Here is a 14,180-nt window from a genome sequence, read left to right on the forward strand (position 1 = left end):
GGCAGGCTCAATAAGCTGCTAAAAAAGTACTTGAACGTGCAACTATTTCACCTGAACATGTGGTTTACTCCTGACAAAGACTAACACCTTTCCCTCATATTCTATCACTGTGGTACGGCGTGTCACGGTGGACAAAAAGCTAAAGTTCTGGAAGGATGTAAGTTGCCACAAACACCGCTGTGACTATTTTTACTTGTGTTGATCCTAGCCATGTTAGAAGTGCATGCAGTTATGTCAACAGTGCTACTGTGTGAAGTGACTTGCTTGTTTTGGAGTGGCGCTCTGTTTATGTCAGTTCACGCACAGGTAAGCTGTCATCGGCTTAGATGTGTCGCGGCTTTGTTTGCAGCTCCGGATGGCGTCACACACGACCGTCGAGTTTGACTGAATGCTTGTTGCATGTTGTTGCACATCCTTGATTCTGTCAGTAAGAGTGTGCCGTGTTTACTTATCGTAGTACGAGTGTGAACTGTGCTTCTATTCATGTTTCTGCAGTGCCCCAGCCCCCCACTATAACGCTACAGTCCCCGAAGGATTACATCTTTGATCCCCGGGAGAACATCGTCATCCACTGTGAGGCAAAGGGGAAGCCTCATCCCAGGTGAGAAGATCACTCCTCCCAACACTTTGCTAGCGTATTTCTTAAGAACAAAAGCTCATAAAATCATAATATGTTGAAGAAATCAACAGTTTTTATCAGTTTTATGGTCCAGCCAATCAGCCAAACCCCCTGCTAAGAAACCACTTACTCAAATGCTTCCTGATTTGAACAAACGCGCTGTACCTTTCTGCTTCTTTCTTGGCTTCTAGCTTTTAGAATCTAGATATAATTATTTTTGTTGTTGATCCTAGCTTCTCCTGGACAAGAAATGGGTCCCACTTTGATGTAGAGAAAGACTCTAAAGTCCTGATGAAGCCCGGATCAGGAACTCTGGTCATCGACATCAGCGGGGAAAAGGCCGAGGCTTATGAGGGAACGTACCAGTGTACGGCCCACAACGAGCACGGCACGGCTGTATCCAACAACATCGTCATCAGACAGTCCAGTAAGACCTCAGATTTTATTAAATTACACTATTTCCATTGCTTATTCAAAGATTTGAGCTCCAATTTAGGTATTAATATGAATAAATGAATGTCATCTATGCTATTTTAAAGCGACAGGGAGCCTTTATTTGATGTTTGTGACTCGCAGGGTCCCCCTTGTGGTCGAAGGAGAGAAATGAGGCCATTGTGGTGCAGATGGGGGTCTCCCTGGTGCTGCAGTGCCGACCGCCTGCAGGGCTGCCCCCTCCTGTCATCTTCTGGATGGATAACAGTGAGTCTGTTGCATTCATACGTAACTGCACACACACGGTTCAAGGACATCAGGATTCATTCAATGGAACGATGCAAGACAAATGAAGGATTACACTCTGTAAATATGTACTCAGCATTCAGTAGTCATTAGACTTGTCATATGACTGTTCTCACCACTTTTTTCTACATTTCAAATACGACAAAGGATGAACATAATTTCTGTTTTAGGACAATAAAGACCAGAGGTTACCTAAGCAGAATTCAATTAAATAAGGAAACAAAAATAAAACAAACAGACACAAGAAAGATCAAATAGACAGAAATAGAGAGGAAAAAAGGATGATAATTATGTTAAATCAAGAGGTATATGTGGAAAGAATTGATGGAAAATAGGCCTCATGGACCCCAAGGAACCATTAACCAATCTTATGAAATACATGTATAACAAGTTATGTATATTAACAATATATTTGATAACGCTTGATATGAAGGTCCTTGTAATAAACGTTAGCTAATAGGTCATAAGACCCTTATAAGTCCTTAAAAGATGTTAATAAGACTATATAATTGCATAATAAAGGGTTTATTAACCTAAAATAGGCACTGTTCTCGTCTTAGATCCAGCAGCTGCAAAAAAGCTTAATTCACTGTTAATAAGCACATTGTTAATTGCTAATTATCGCATAATAAAGTATGTATTAATCTTAATAAAGCAGCTGTAAAGCTTAAGGCTTAACAATGGGTAAGTGAGTTAGACTCAATAAATGAGTTTGTAATGCTATTATAAACAATAAGAAACTTATAAGGCTTTTATTAAACTGTCTATAAGTTGTGTACAAGGTTCTTATAAGTGCTTTACATGTCCTATATCTAACAATAAACATGATTTTGATTCTAACACTTACCCTGTAGTCTTATTAAAGCTCCTGTGAGGAACTTTCGGTTTGTGTTGATTTTGGCGCCCCCTGTGGACAAAGCCGTACCTCTTATCTCTTTGCTGATTTTGTCCTGTACATGCTTAAGTGGTGGTTTTTAACAAAAAATCTCATCCTGCTGTCATATGTATCACTCACTTTACATTTTTGCCCTGGAAAATATAAACAAAGGCAACGTGCAGTTAACCGCTACATCTGACACCTACCCCCCTCCAGCGGTTTCAGGCATTAAAAATAACTATATAGAAATAATCAATGTTGTCGCTGGTCTGGTTTGCTTTTGTAGGTCATATTGAGTAATCAGTTTCAGGCTGTTTCATTACCAGTGAAAAACTCCTCACAGGAGCTTTAACATTTCTTTAATGTTATTAAGCATCTTATAAGGACTTATAAGGGTCTTAATTATGATTAAGTAATGCTTATTACAAGGACCTTAATATAAAGTGTTTCCATATATAATTTTATGTGTCTTTTCCTTCTTGTCTTTCAGATTTCCAGAGGCTCCCGCTGGACAAACGCGTCTCTCAGGCTCTGAACGGAGACTTGTACTTTTCTAATGTTCTCCCAGAAGACAGCAGGCCGGACTACATCTGCTACGCACGCTTCCCTCACACACAAACCATCCAGCAGAAACAGCCCATCTCCGTCACTGTGCTCAACAGTAAGTCAAGCTAAAAATTCCATCCGAAGATTTTCCCATTTAGTTGCATTTAATTTCTGATAAATGGGAACTGGTGTTACTCCCATTTCATCCACACTTGCCTTAGCTTTACATTCATTTTTATGCTGTTTTTTCTTTCCTACTTTCCCTAGCAATGTCTGAATATACATATCACCATGTCATAATAATGTAACTGTATTCTTACAACCATAACGTTTCTGTGCTTACAATGCATTTTCTTCAAAATAATGCATGTGTTAAACAGGAGGAGCAATGCCTTCTGTTTCTTTGTCCAAGCTTTTTGCATGCTTATAATGTTCTATTACATTACAGTGGAAACATTGAATGAGACTGTGGCTGCTTTATACAATATCACTGATTTCTATAGTGGTGAGTGCTGCTGGTTTATTCCCCATTCAGCCCCCTCAGTGTGAACCCAGTCCTGCTTTTACTCCCTGGCCTAACCACACCTGGCAAACTCCTCGACCCCCTCCTCTGTGAACACATTAACAAACTCCTCTCTCCAGTTTCTGTCAATTGAATCCTGTTGGTGTTTTTCGGAGTGATTCCTTTTGCAAATTAAAGGTCTAAATGTAAAAGAACTTGACTGAAAATGCATGAAACATAATTATCTGGCAAAACAGCCATATTTATGATCTCCATTCAAGCCTAAGATTATCTGAGCAACCTTCAGAGCATGAGTAACATTAAATGTCAGCTAACTGCATCTTCCCTGGAATCATTCAGCACACACACAGTAATCCAGACTGACCTAATGATCTATCCAATCAAGCTCAATGAATATCCAATATGGCTGCCAACATTGCATTAGCCTTTTTCTGCCTTCTTAAGTACAGGAGGATGATCTTATTTACACCGATCAGCCATGACATTGTGACCACTGACAGGTGAAGTGAATAACATTCATTATCTTGTTACAATGGCACCTGTAACGAGATATGGGTTAGGGTTAGGGTTGTTTGTTAGGCAGCAAGTGGAATTGGTGTGTTAGAAGCAGGAAAAATGGGCAAGCGTAAGGATGCAAGCGACTTTAACAAGGGCCAAATTGTGACAGCGCCTACAATGGGCACATGAGCATTAGAGCTGGATGAAGGAGTAATGGAAGAAGGAGGCCTGATCTGATGAATCATGTTGTCTTTTACATCATGTGGATGGCCGGGTGCGTGTGCGTCTCTAACCTGGGGAAGACACGGCACTAGAATGCACAATGGGATGAAGACAAGCCGGCGGAGGCAGTGTGATGCTTTGGGCAATGTTCTGCTGGGAAACCTTGGGTCCTGCCATTCATGTGGATTCTACTTTGACACGTACCAAAACATCATGTAAACCATTGTAACCCTTCATGGAAACCGTATTCCTTAATGACAGTGGCCTCTTTCAGCCCTGCTACACTGCAAAAATGGTTCAGGAATGGTTTGAGGACATCAACGAGTTCAAGGCGTTGACTTGTCCTCCAAATTCCCCAGATCTCAGTCCAATCGAGCATCTGTGGGATGTGCTGGACAAACTAGTCCAATCCATGGAGGCCCCACCTCGCAACATACAGGACTAAAAGGATCTGCTGCTAACGTCTTGGTGCCAGATACCTCAGCACACCTTCAGAGGTCTAGTGGAGTCCATGCCTTGACGGGTCAGGGCTGTTTTGGCACAAAAGGGGGACCTACTCAACATTAGGCAGGTGGTCATAATGTTATAGCTGATCAGTGAGGGACGTGTTTAAGGCTGGAGGGTTGCTTTTCCTGAAGGACTTCCATGTTTCAATAGCGACAAAGAGACAGCTACTTCTTTGGAGATTTCCTTTGCTATATTATAGGTCTTACTAAAAATATATATAATATGTTGTGTTGGCTCATCACTCACTCCTTTACTATCCCTTCCACCAACTTTGATCAATTACTTGGAGAGTATATATGGTCCTCGGTTTCCCCAATCATGTTTAAGGGTCACTCTATAGCAAGAGGACCCTTTAAATCTCATGTTGTGGTCTGGTTCTGATTGGTTTTGTGTCCTCATGTGTTCAGACAGCCCAGAGGGGGAGCGCCGCCCTGGTTTCATGATGCCTTTCGGCGCCACCAGCACCAAGATGGTTCTGAGAGGTGAGACTCTGGAGCTGGAATGCATCGCTGAGGGCTTGTAAGTAGGCACACAAAACATTTAATCAAAAATGAACGAAAAACAAAATGCAGAAATAGATAAAAACAAATGTGCTAAATGTTGTCTGTGACAGGCCCACTCCAGAGATCTCCTGGCAGAAGGATGGAGGAGAGCTGCCGAGCAGCAGGATGTCCTTTCATAACTACAAGAAAACACTTAAGATTTCTGATGTGAATGAAGGTGATGGTGGCGAATACCGCTGTACAGCGGTGAACAACCTGGGAAATGCGCACCACATCATCAAGGTCACTGTCAAAGGTGTGTAATCTCAACGGATTATTTGCATGTTTCACTCAAGTGGTGCACTGTGGAGTAATTTCTGTTTATCATCTCATCAGAGTTGGTAGGGCTTCTTCTGTAGTTCCAAGAGAATGTACATCATTTAGCTGCATCTTGAAATGTTTTTCTCTTTGTCGTCCACAGCGGCTCCTTTCTGGGTCAGTGCTCCCAGGAACCTGATCCTCGCCCCAAACGAGACCGGCATCCTGACGTGTCGAGTCAACGGGGAACCCAAACCGAAGATCACCTGGTTCGTCAACGGAGTCTCCATAGAGAGTGAGTATAATACGACCATGGGACATATTACATTTATACACACTTACATCCAAAGCACTCGACAACTCAACTCTTAAGGACTCCCTCTTGTCTCTTCTCTCATCTTGCTTCAGATGCACCAGAGGACCACACTCGCAAGGTGGATGACGACACCGTGATTCTCAGCGGCGTGCAGTCAGGCTCCAGTGCTGTCTACCAGTGTAATGCGTCCAATGAGTTTGGCTACCTGATGGCAAACGCTTTCGTCAACGTTCTTGGTGAGTTGATTGGAAATACACAAGCCAGTTAAGGAGACGGGGAAATCCAGAGCTGATGCTGATGTTGTGTTTTGTCTCTTAGCCGAGCCACCAAGGGTGCTCACCCCACCCAACCAAGTGTACCAGGTCATCACCAACAACCCTGCGCTACTTCACTGTTCCTCATTTGGCTCACCAATACCTGTCATCACATGGTAAGATTTACAGGTTTTACCATGCTGAAATTCTTTCTTTAAGACTGATATGTATGCACATGTTTGCATGGGTAAAGCCTGTAAGAATCAAAGGGAAGAAATTAGATAATAAACCTGTGTTGGTTGCTTTTATTGTGAAGGTTCAAAGACAGTCAGACCAGCATAAAGAATGGCGAAGCCTTTATAATCCATGAGAACGGCACACTGGAGATCCATGTGGCCCAGCCTCTAAACAGTGGAAAGTACACCTGCATTGCCACCAACAACCTGGGGATCAAGGAGAACCATGTCTACCTGCAGGTTAAAGGTCAGATGTGGACCAGTCACAGCTAGACTCTTCTATTAAAAAGACGAGTAGTTCATAAAGAGACTGTATCTTGGGCCTCTATAATTATATGGACATCTGGCCATCAAGTTGTGTTATTTATCAAAATAAATTCTTAATTTTCTCCACTTTCAAGAGCCGACCCGTATCCTGAAGCAGCCAGAGTACAAGGTGGTGCAGAGAGGAATGAGCGCTGCGTTCGAGTGCAAAGTCAAACACGACCCGTCCCTCATCCCCACCATGACCTGGCTCAAAGACAATGGAGAGCTGCCTGATGACGAGAGGTTCAAAGACACTCATTTATTTGATCTTAACACTTGTTTTTACCTCAGGGGAAAGTAAGATGCATTTTCCCTTTGTGATACTCAGGTTTGTGGTGGACACGGACAGTCTGACGATCAAAGATGTGACTGATGGAGATGAGGGCACCTACACCTGCATCATGAATACCACCCTGGACCAGGACTCTGCCAGTGCCATGCTGACTGTCGTAGGTGGGTGCACAGATGAACTTGCATTTTGGGGTCTTTTGCGCTCTGGTTGCCGGAGTTTGGGGATTTTGATTCGGAAATATTGTGATTGGTTTCGACTCAACAGAATCCCAAATAAACAGATAAGTCCTTTGTATTTGTGGAAGTGTACCTAAAGCTTTATTTAGACCACTTTCAAATTTGAGCATGACAGTTTTAATCTAATTTAGTGTCAGTATATTCTCTTCTTTCCCGCTTTTTCCAATAAATGCTACTAACCTCTGATCTCTCCTTGTACTGTACTCTTGCTTCTCGCTCACTCAGAGGCTACTCCTACTCCGGCTATTGTCTACGGTAATCTATGTCCACAGATTAGCATCAGTTCTGTGCCTCCATTTCACCTTAATGTTGATTTTTCTTTTTGCGTCTTTACTTCATATTGTACCATGTGATTTACGTGATTTATCTTTTATATACCAGGTAGGTATTTTGCATGTTTAAGCTGTTCTGAAATCCCTAACATTTGGAAAATACACAACCTCAGCCCGCCCATTGTTAACCCACACAGGTGTTTTCACTTAACCTGCCTGATTAGAGCTCCTCTCAGCTGTGGGCATGTGCAGACTGAGACTGATTGCAGGGGGCTAATTAGGCAAAAGTGAAAACACCTGTGTGGGTGTTCCTGGTCTTACATGTTTAATTGCACACATTATATTGTAATTTCTCAATAAAACAACAGGAAACAAGGTTTTCCTGACAAATAGACGATAACATTTTTATAGAAACTGCTTCCTGTGTATTAATGAATTTATATATACTATACACTGAACACTTGTTTTATTCCATGGCCTTTTTATCAAAAAGATACGAAAGCCAAATTTAAGCTATAGTATGTATCACAGTAGATTATCCCCCACCTCATTTACTGTAGTAATCTTTTTTTTTCCTTTTCTAGTGACATGTTTTAGTCAAAATACTAACAAGGACTCGCTGTAATCAATCGCAGGAAGCCAATATTCATTCTTTTGGTTCTTGGCTCCCTGTTGTGTTCGCAGAGAAACCTGACCCTCCGACTGACCTGGAACTGACGGACCAGACAGAGAGGAGCGTTCAGCTCACCTGGATCCCAGGAGACGAAAACAACAGTCCCACACAGAGTATGAAATGTTTTGCCATTGCTGCTCAAACTAAATTATTCCAATGCCAAACTTAGAATGAGAGAGAAACTATAGTCTATTCTGTCTGCTCTTCCTCAAAGTCTTAACCTCTGAATCCTTATCGTCTTCCCCAGAGTTTCTCATCCAATACGAGGATCTTCTCCACCAGCCAGGAGTTTGGTTGAACCTCACAGAGGTGGCTGGTACCAGCACCACGGCACAGTTAAACCTCTCTCCTTACGTCTACTACTCCTTCAGAGTCCTGGCCATGAATCATGTTGGCTATAGCGATCCCAGCCAGCCCTCAAGCCAATACAGGACTAACCCTGCAGGTGAGGAAAAATGCCACCCCTCCATAAAAAAAGACAATATGTGAGAGAATCACTGATTTAAGCTTTTTGTTTGTTTTCCTAGCTCCTGATGACAATCCATCAAATGTTCAGGGAGGTGGAACAGAGCCTGGCAACTTAGTCATCACCTGGACAGTAAGATATCCCTTTTTTTTAGACAGGAAGTCACTTATGCGATACTGAATGTAAATATATCTCAGGAAAAATCAGGTTATTATAGTGTGTTGTTTTTAAATCTCTGTCCAGCCTCTGACAGGATTCCAGTCTAATGGACCCAGTCTGGAGTACAAAGTGCAGTGGAGGCAGAAGGACGTGGATGACGAATGGTCCTCAAAGAACGTAGCCAACGTTTCCCAGTTTGTCGTGACCGGAACTCCAACCTACGTGCCGTACGAGGTCAGGGTTCAAGCTGTGAACGATTATGGCAGCGGCCCAGAGCCCGAGGTCGTGACTGGATTCTCTGGAGAGGACGGTGAGTGAACTGAATATCATCTACTTTTTAAGGGATTTGTTTTGTTAATTACTGTAGTGACTTGGAACAAGATCCGAACTCTTTCTCTGTGTGCTCTGCAGTGCCGTTATCTGCTCCTGATAGTGTGCAGGTCATGGTTCACAACAGCACACTCGCTGAAGTTCACTGGGAGCCTGTGCCTTTCCCGTCAGTCAGAGGGAAACTACAGGGATACAAGGTATTGTTTGATAAATGGTGATTTCAACAGCATGGCTTTAGTTGATGCATTTAGCACCCAGCCCCAAACACTGCTTTTTACAGAACGGGAGAAAGGACCTCTTATTTATACACACTCCACAAAGTCTGCCTCTTTATCAATTATCCAATGAGACGTAGCAACAAACTGGCCCGCCCCTCAGGAAGATGTACCGCCAACACAGACATTTCAAAATAAAATCCAAAGCAGACGGAACTACTTTTTTGCTCGTCAGATATAACCAACAATTCATGGCCAAACTATACGGGGGAAAAACAACACAAAAGAACATGAAAGTCTAGTTTACCATTCGATGCTATAGAACTTATTCATTCCTTTACAAGGGCATACCCAAAACATCCATTGTTTTATTTTGGCAGGTATGTGTTGTCGGTGTAACTTCTTCGGAGGATGGCCATCGATGTGTCTACTCTTCATTGGATAACTGATTAGCAGTCAGTGTGTATATGTAGGACATGCTTTCCTTCACTCTGTAAAGTTGTGTTGAAGGAGCCAAATACATGCAAGTGCTTAAACTTCCTGCCAAATGCAAATGTTTGTGACTGAGTGTGCACAGGGCTGTTTTGTAAAGCAATTTTACAATTTAAGCCAGGTCTTACATAGGCTTCTTTCAGGGAGTTTTCAGGGAAAAACTGGCTGTAAATAAGTCCAACCTGAGATGTTTGTGCACACTTGTTTTCTCCACACAAACTAGTCCTTGTTACACTCTACCAAAAAACAAAAAAGTATCACTGAAAATGCACAGCTTAAACCTGTCTAAACCCATTGTATCTGGACAGAATTAGTTCGTAATGTGCACACAGCAAAAGATGCACTTATTCTGTTTGATTAAACTGTTTCTTTAAAGTCAAGAGCACGAGGCACTGCTTTTGAAGTCTGAAGACCTAAGGTGTGCCTCAGGCTAATGTAACAGCTATATAATATGAATTCCTGGTGTGTTTCCTCCAGGTGTACTACCGTCGCGAGCGTGGCTTGCATGAGCCAGAGGGCGAGCCAGAGCAGCAGGAAGAGCAGGTTCTGACGTTCAGCGGGAATCGCAGCGAGGGACGTCTGCCGGGCCTCCAGCCTTACAGCGTATACAACCTCTCCATCAGGGTCCTCAATAGCAAAGGAGAGGGGCCCCCCAGCCCCAGCAAGAAATTCGAGACACCTGAAGGAGGTGCGTACGGCTGACATTGATTGATTTGGTTGTTCTTTATGCCTAGAGCGTAGTGAAACAAGCAATGACACGGTTTTTAAATCACAATTATTGGGAAGGTTGACAAGGTTTTTACAAGTCTGTCCCAATATACATTCACAATCCAAATTTTATATGGGTTATCATAGCTGAAATTGTATTGCACCAAACATTTTAATACATTAGAACTCCTATTGTGCTATATCTGCCTTTTGATTCCTACTAATAATGCTACTGTATCTGCTACTACTCCTGCTGCTGCTACTGCTGCTGCTACTGGCTAAAAATCCCAACAAGCATCGAGCAACCCCCCTAATCTATAGCCCCTTTCCCACTGGTCAAAACACCCACTAACACCCGGCTTTTTTGTTTTGTGGGAAAGGTTACAACCGGCATTCAGACCCGGGTCAAATGACTCTGCAGTAGAGCTGGGTAATTATCGCCCCGGCTGCAATCGGCAATGATGGGAACACAAAACCTGGGTCGACACGCTAATCTCCACCCCCTTTCCGGCTCGATGCTATGCTCCGTCAATAACTTTGCGACTCCTTTTCATCTCAGCTACAAATTCTGCCCGTCTCCATCCGAGCAGCGTTCTAACATCGTTCCAAATGTGTCAGCGCCGAGTTTGTTAAACAGACTGAATGAGTAATAGATACAATAAAGACCTAACCTCCGTAACATCTTCACTATTTACTAACCCTGTTTCTGGCACCAATGTGACGTCAGCAGAAAAGAGACCGAAAGGAAGTATACTCCACTGGCAATGGGAAAAGAGACAATCGGCATCTATTAGCGGGTCTTCCGGGGTCTGAAATACCAGCATCAACGCGTCATAGAACATCCTTTAAATCTCATGTTACACCCTTAAAAGCTCATGTGACATCCTTAAAACCTCATGGATCACCCATTAAAACTGACAATTATATGTCACAACCCTGATCTTAATCATTTTCTGGATTTGTTTTCAGTCCCGGGACCTCCTTCTTTTCTGAATGTCCTAAACCCCAGTTTGGACTCTCTCACTCTGGAATGGGGCCCACCAACGAGCAACAATGGACGCCTTGCTGGATACACGCTGAAATACCAACCAGGTAGATTACCAGCTGCCTGACACACCTTTTACTCCCTTAATTTTTCTAATTTTACACCTTCTCCATCTTCTTTTTTTTTATGTCTTCCACATTCTCTCTCTGTCTCTGCAGTCAACAACACCAACGAACTCGGACCCGTCAAGGTCATGACCTTACTATCCAACGAGACCACCATCACCCTGAGCAACCTGAACTCCAGCATGCTCTACAAGTTTTACTTAAGCGCAAAGACAATCAAGGGCTCTGGCCCCATCATCACAGAGGAGGCCTTCACGATCATGGACACAGGTGGGTTATTTATAGTTTTGCCATTTACAGCAAATTACAGGCACAATCGGAGGAAAAGGTTACAGTATTAAATCAGTGGAAAGGAAATAAGGAATGCAAGGGTAAGAATCTGATATTACCGGTTGCTATGAGCTTAAAAGTGCTGCTTTCCACACCTTATACCCCCTCTATCTCTCTCTTTTTTTCTTCTCTCTGAAGCTCGCACTCAGCCCACTGTAGTGCCGGGCAAAGGTAACCCGAGTTGCCACTGGAAGCACCTGCATGTTAAATATATCGTCAGATATAACAAACAGAAAAAGAACCTAACTTTATGTTATTTTAGTCGAATTATCCCTGCATGCTAATAGGTTAGCATGTCTGAATAAGTAGGATTAATGGATGAGTCTGCCAGCAACCCTGTTTGTGTCCTCCTCCGAGAGAATAGGATGCACCTAATGCAACATAGTTTTAATATTGCGGTGTTTACGTCTTGTATTTACCCTCTTCTAATGAATGTTTTCATTAGAAGCCTCTAGCATGATGCTTGTCCTGCACTAACACATTATAAACAGATGTATTATGTAGATATATAATGAGAATATGGTTTAAATAACATGCATGCTGCTGTGCTCAGCATGTCAGCAACAAATTGTACTGTAAAACACTGGCTCTGCAGGTTTTTTTTTTTTACTGTTTGTCGTCTCTTGTGGTGGGTATATGTGTTGTCTCACTCTTTTCCGTGTTCTTTCAGGCCCCACAGAGCCCCCTCACCCAACCTCCCCCATCACTCAGTCTCCGCATCCCCCACTTCACAAGGGTACAAGCACTCACTGTGTCCCCCTCTACCTCCCCTTATATTCTCTGCTCTGCTAAAAAAAAAATGGTGCATCTCAGTCTTTAAAATGTTAGTTTTATTAATAGAAAAATAATATTTGGTCAATATCACACTCTCAATATGTTTAACAATTTTGTAAGTTGATTTATGTTCAATTTCTGTCATCTAATTTGGTTTTTGTTTGGCTTGATTAAAGACAACAAATGAAAATACCTCACTGAGATGGCCATTTCAACAGCTATATTACTGACCTGTTTCTATGTTCTGGAAGGATCTGACACTACACAACAGCGGTGTTACCCAAATTAGTGGGATATTTTTCTGAAACTGACATTGTAGGTTGGACAGAAACCCAAAGTCTACGTTCCTGTGTCCCCTAACGGCGTGTTTTTGTGCTGACGACCACCACAACCTCAATTTCAGAGCGCTCCTCACCGGCGCTTACTGTTGCTAGGTTACGAAAGTTGTCTGGCGGTCTTTCCGCTTCCCGCGGTAGTGAGGTCTGTTTTAAATTGCTCTGTATGCTTAATATTTGATTTTATTCAAGAACATTTTACAAAGAAAACGGAAAAACAATGGTCAGCTACTCTAGACCTGGAAATTGTACCCTCAAAAAAACGAATGAATTAGCTTCTTCTCCGCCATTGTTGTTGACAAAGTTGATATCGTAAGTCCCGCCCCTTCTTGATTTTGATTGGTCAAGGAGGGAGAAGTGACATTGACGAGTGTGACGGTGTTCCAATAGTTAAACTATTTTCACCTCGGAGCACTGTGAGCGCAGCGACACTAAACAGCAGACGCCCAGAGTATTTTGCACTGGAAGCGCTGAACTGCATTGGTGTTGTATAAAAAAGTAGGTGCCAGCGCAAAAATTGCCGTTTGAGGACACAGGCCATAAACCTTTTATGTTTTGGTAAATTTAGGCTGTGATCCAATTTACATTTTTTAATCCAATCCTTAAACTGGAAGTAAAAAGGATATATTTCCTTTTTAAGTCAGTTGACTTGAAATTACTTGGTGGAAAACCTCAGATTTGTTCTTTGTTTTCTGCAATAATAATTTAATTTACAATCCTTGTTTATTTGTTGGGTATAAATTCAAACTCCCTAGTGCTTTTTGAAAGGATTTCATATGAACCTATTCTAATGAATTGGAAAATACACTTTGAAATTAAAGCCATTTATTTTCTTTCTCTCCTGTGTGCTCAGCGCCGCCTGTAGGCCCTGCGTTTGGCACAGTTAACGCGTCTGTATCGGAGGAGGGTGCGGTGATCAGTTGGGATTACTTTGGACACCATAAAAATGTTTATGTGGAATATAGTGTAGAAAACAGTAAGGCTTCACTTTGTATTTGCAGTAATACTCATTTAAATAAGTATGTTTCCCAAAGACTCCCTGAATGTAACCCCTCTCCATCCGCTATAACACTTCCAGGTAAAGAGGACTGGAAAAAGGAGTTGGTAAACGGTTCACACTGGCATATGATAAAAGGTTTAAAGCCAGGGACGTCTTATAAGGTGCGCGTGGTCGCTAGAGACCCGGCTGACCCGACGGTCCACAGCACAGACGAGGTGCTGGTTACGGTGCCAGGTGAGGCGGCATGCCTCGGGATAGATGCTCTTTGTATTTTCTGTCTCGTTTTCCCATCCCCTTTCTGTTATCAGACATTCAATGCTACATCCAGACATGAATGTACAGCATG

At 42.6% G+C, this 14,180-nt stretch overlaps 1 protein-coding gene across 3 annotated transcripts in view; it reads left to right on the top strand.

Annotated features, from left to right (window-relative positions):
• LOC138599311 (neuronal cell adhesion molecule-like) overlaps positions 1-14,180 on the top strand; it is a 59,819-nt gene that overhangs the window by 39,153 nt on the left and 6,486 nt on the right. For 2 of the 3 annotated variants that reach the window (XM_069670911.1, XM_069670912.1), the window contains 26 exons: positions 140-157; positions 496-601; positions 853-1,046; positions 1,196-1,318; positions 2,725-2,895; positions 4,938-5,049; positions 5,144-5,328; positions 5,494-5,625; positions 5,739-5,882; positions 5,965-6,076; positions 6,217-6,383; positions 6,538-6,685; positions 6,771-6,895; positions 7,196-7,225; positions 7,927-8,028; positions 8,163-8,360; positions 8,443-8,513; positions 8,625-8,850; positions 8,952-9,067; positions 10,055-10,265; positions 11,255-11,377; positions 11,489-11,665; positions 11,864-11,896; positions 12,396-12,461; positions 13,688-13,810; positions 13,913-14,068. In XM_069670911.1, coding sequence (XP_069527012.1) covers positions 140-157; positions 496-601; positions 853-1,046; positions 1,196-1,318; positions 2,725-2,895; positions 4,938-5,049; positions 5,144-5,328; positions 5,494-5,625; positions 5,739-5,882; positions 5,965-6,076; positions 6,217-6,383; positions 6,538-6,685; positions 6,771-6,895; positions 7,196-7,225; positions 7,927-8,028; positions 8,163-8,360; positions 8,443-8,513; positions 8,625-8,850; positions 8,952-9,067; positions 10,055-10,265; positions 11,255-11,377; positions 11,489-11,665; positions 11,864-11,896; positions 12,396-12,461; positions 13,688-13,810; positions 13,913-14,068 — 3,369 coding nt within the window. The remainder of the gene's footprint in view (positions 1-139; positions 158-495; positions 602-852; positions 1,047-1,195; positions 1,319-2,724; positions 2,896-4,937; positions 5,050-5,143; positions 5,329-5,493; positions 5,626-5,738; positions 5,883-5,964; positions 6,077-6,216; positions 6,384-6,537; positions 6,686-6,770; positions 6,896-7,195; positions 7,226-7,926; positions 8,029-8,162; positions 8,361-8,442; positions 8,514-8,624; positions 8,851-8,951; positions 9,068-10,054; positions 10,266-11,254; positions 11,378-11,488; positions 11,666-11,863; positions 11,897-12,395; positions 12,462-13,687; positions 13,811-13,912; positions 14,069-14,180) is intronic. The other variant, XM_069670913.1, reaches the window with a different exon arrangement.

Source organism: Semicossyphus pulcher, unplaced genomic scaffold, assembly GCF_022749685.1.
Source record: "Semicossyphus pulcher isolate SPU_LCO1_2020_fin unplaced genomic scaffold, fSemPul1.0.p SCAF_20, whole genome shotgun sequence".
NCBI lineage: Eukaryota > Metazoa > Chordata > Actinopteri > Labriformes > Labridae > Semicossyphus > Semicossyphus pulcher.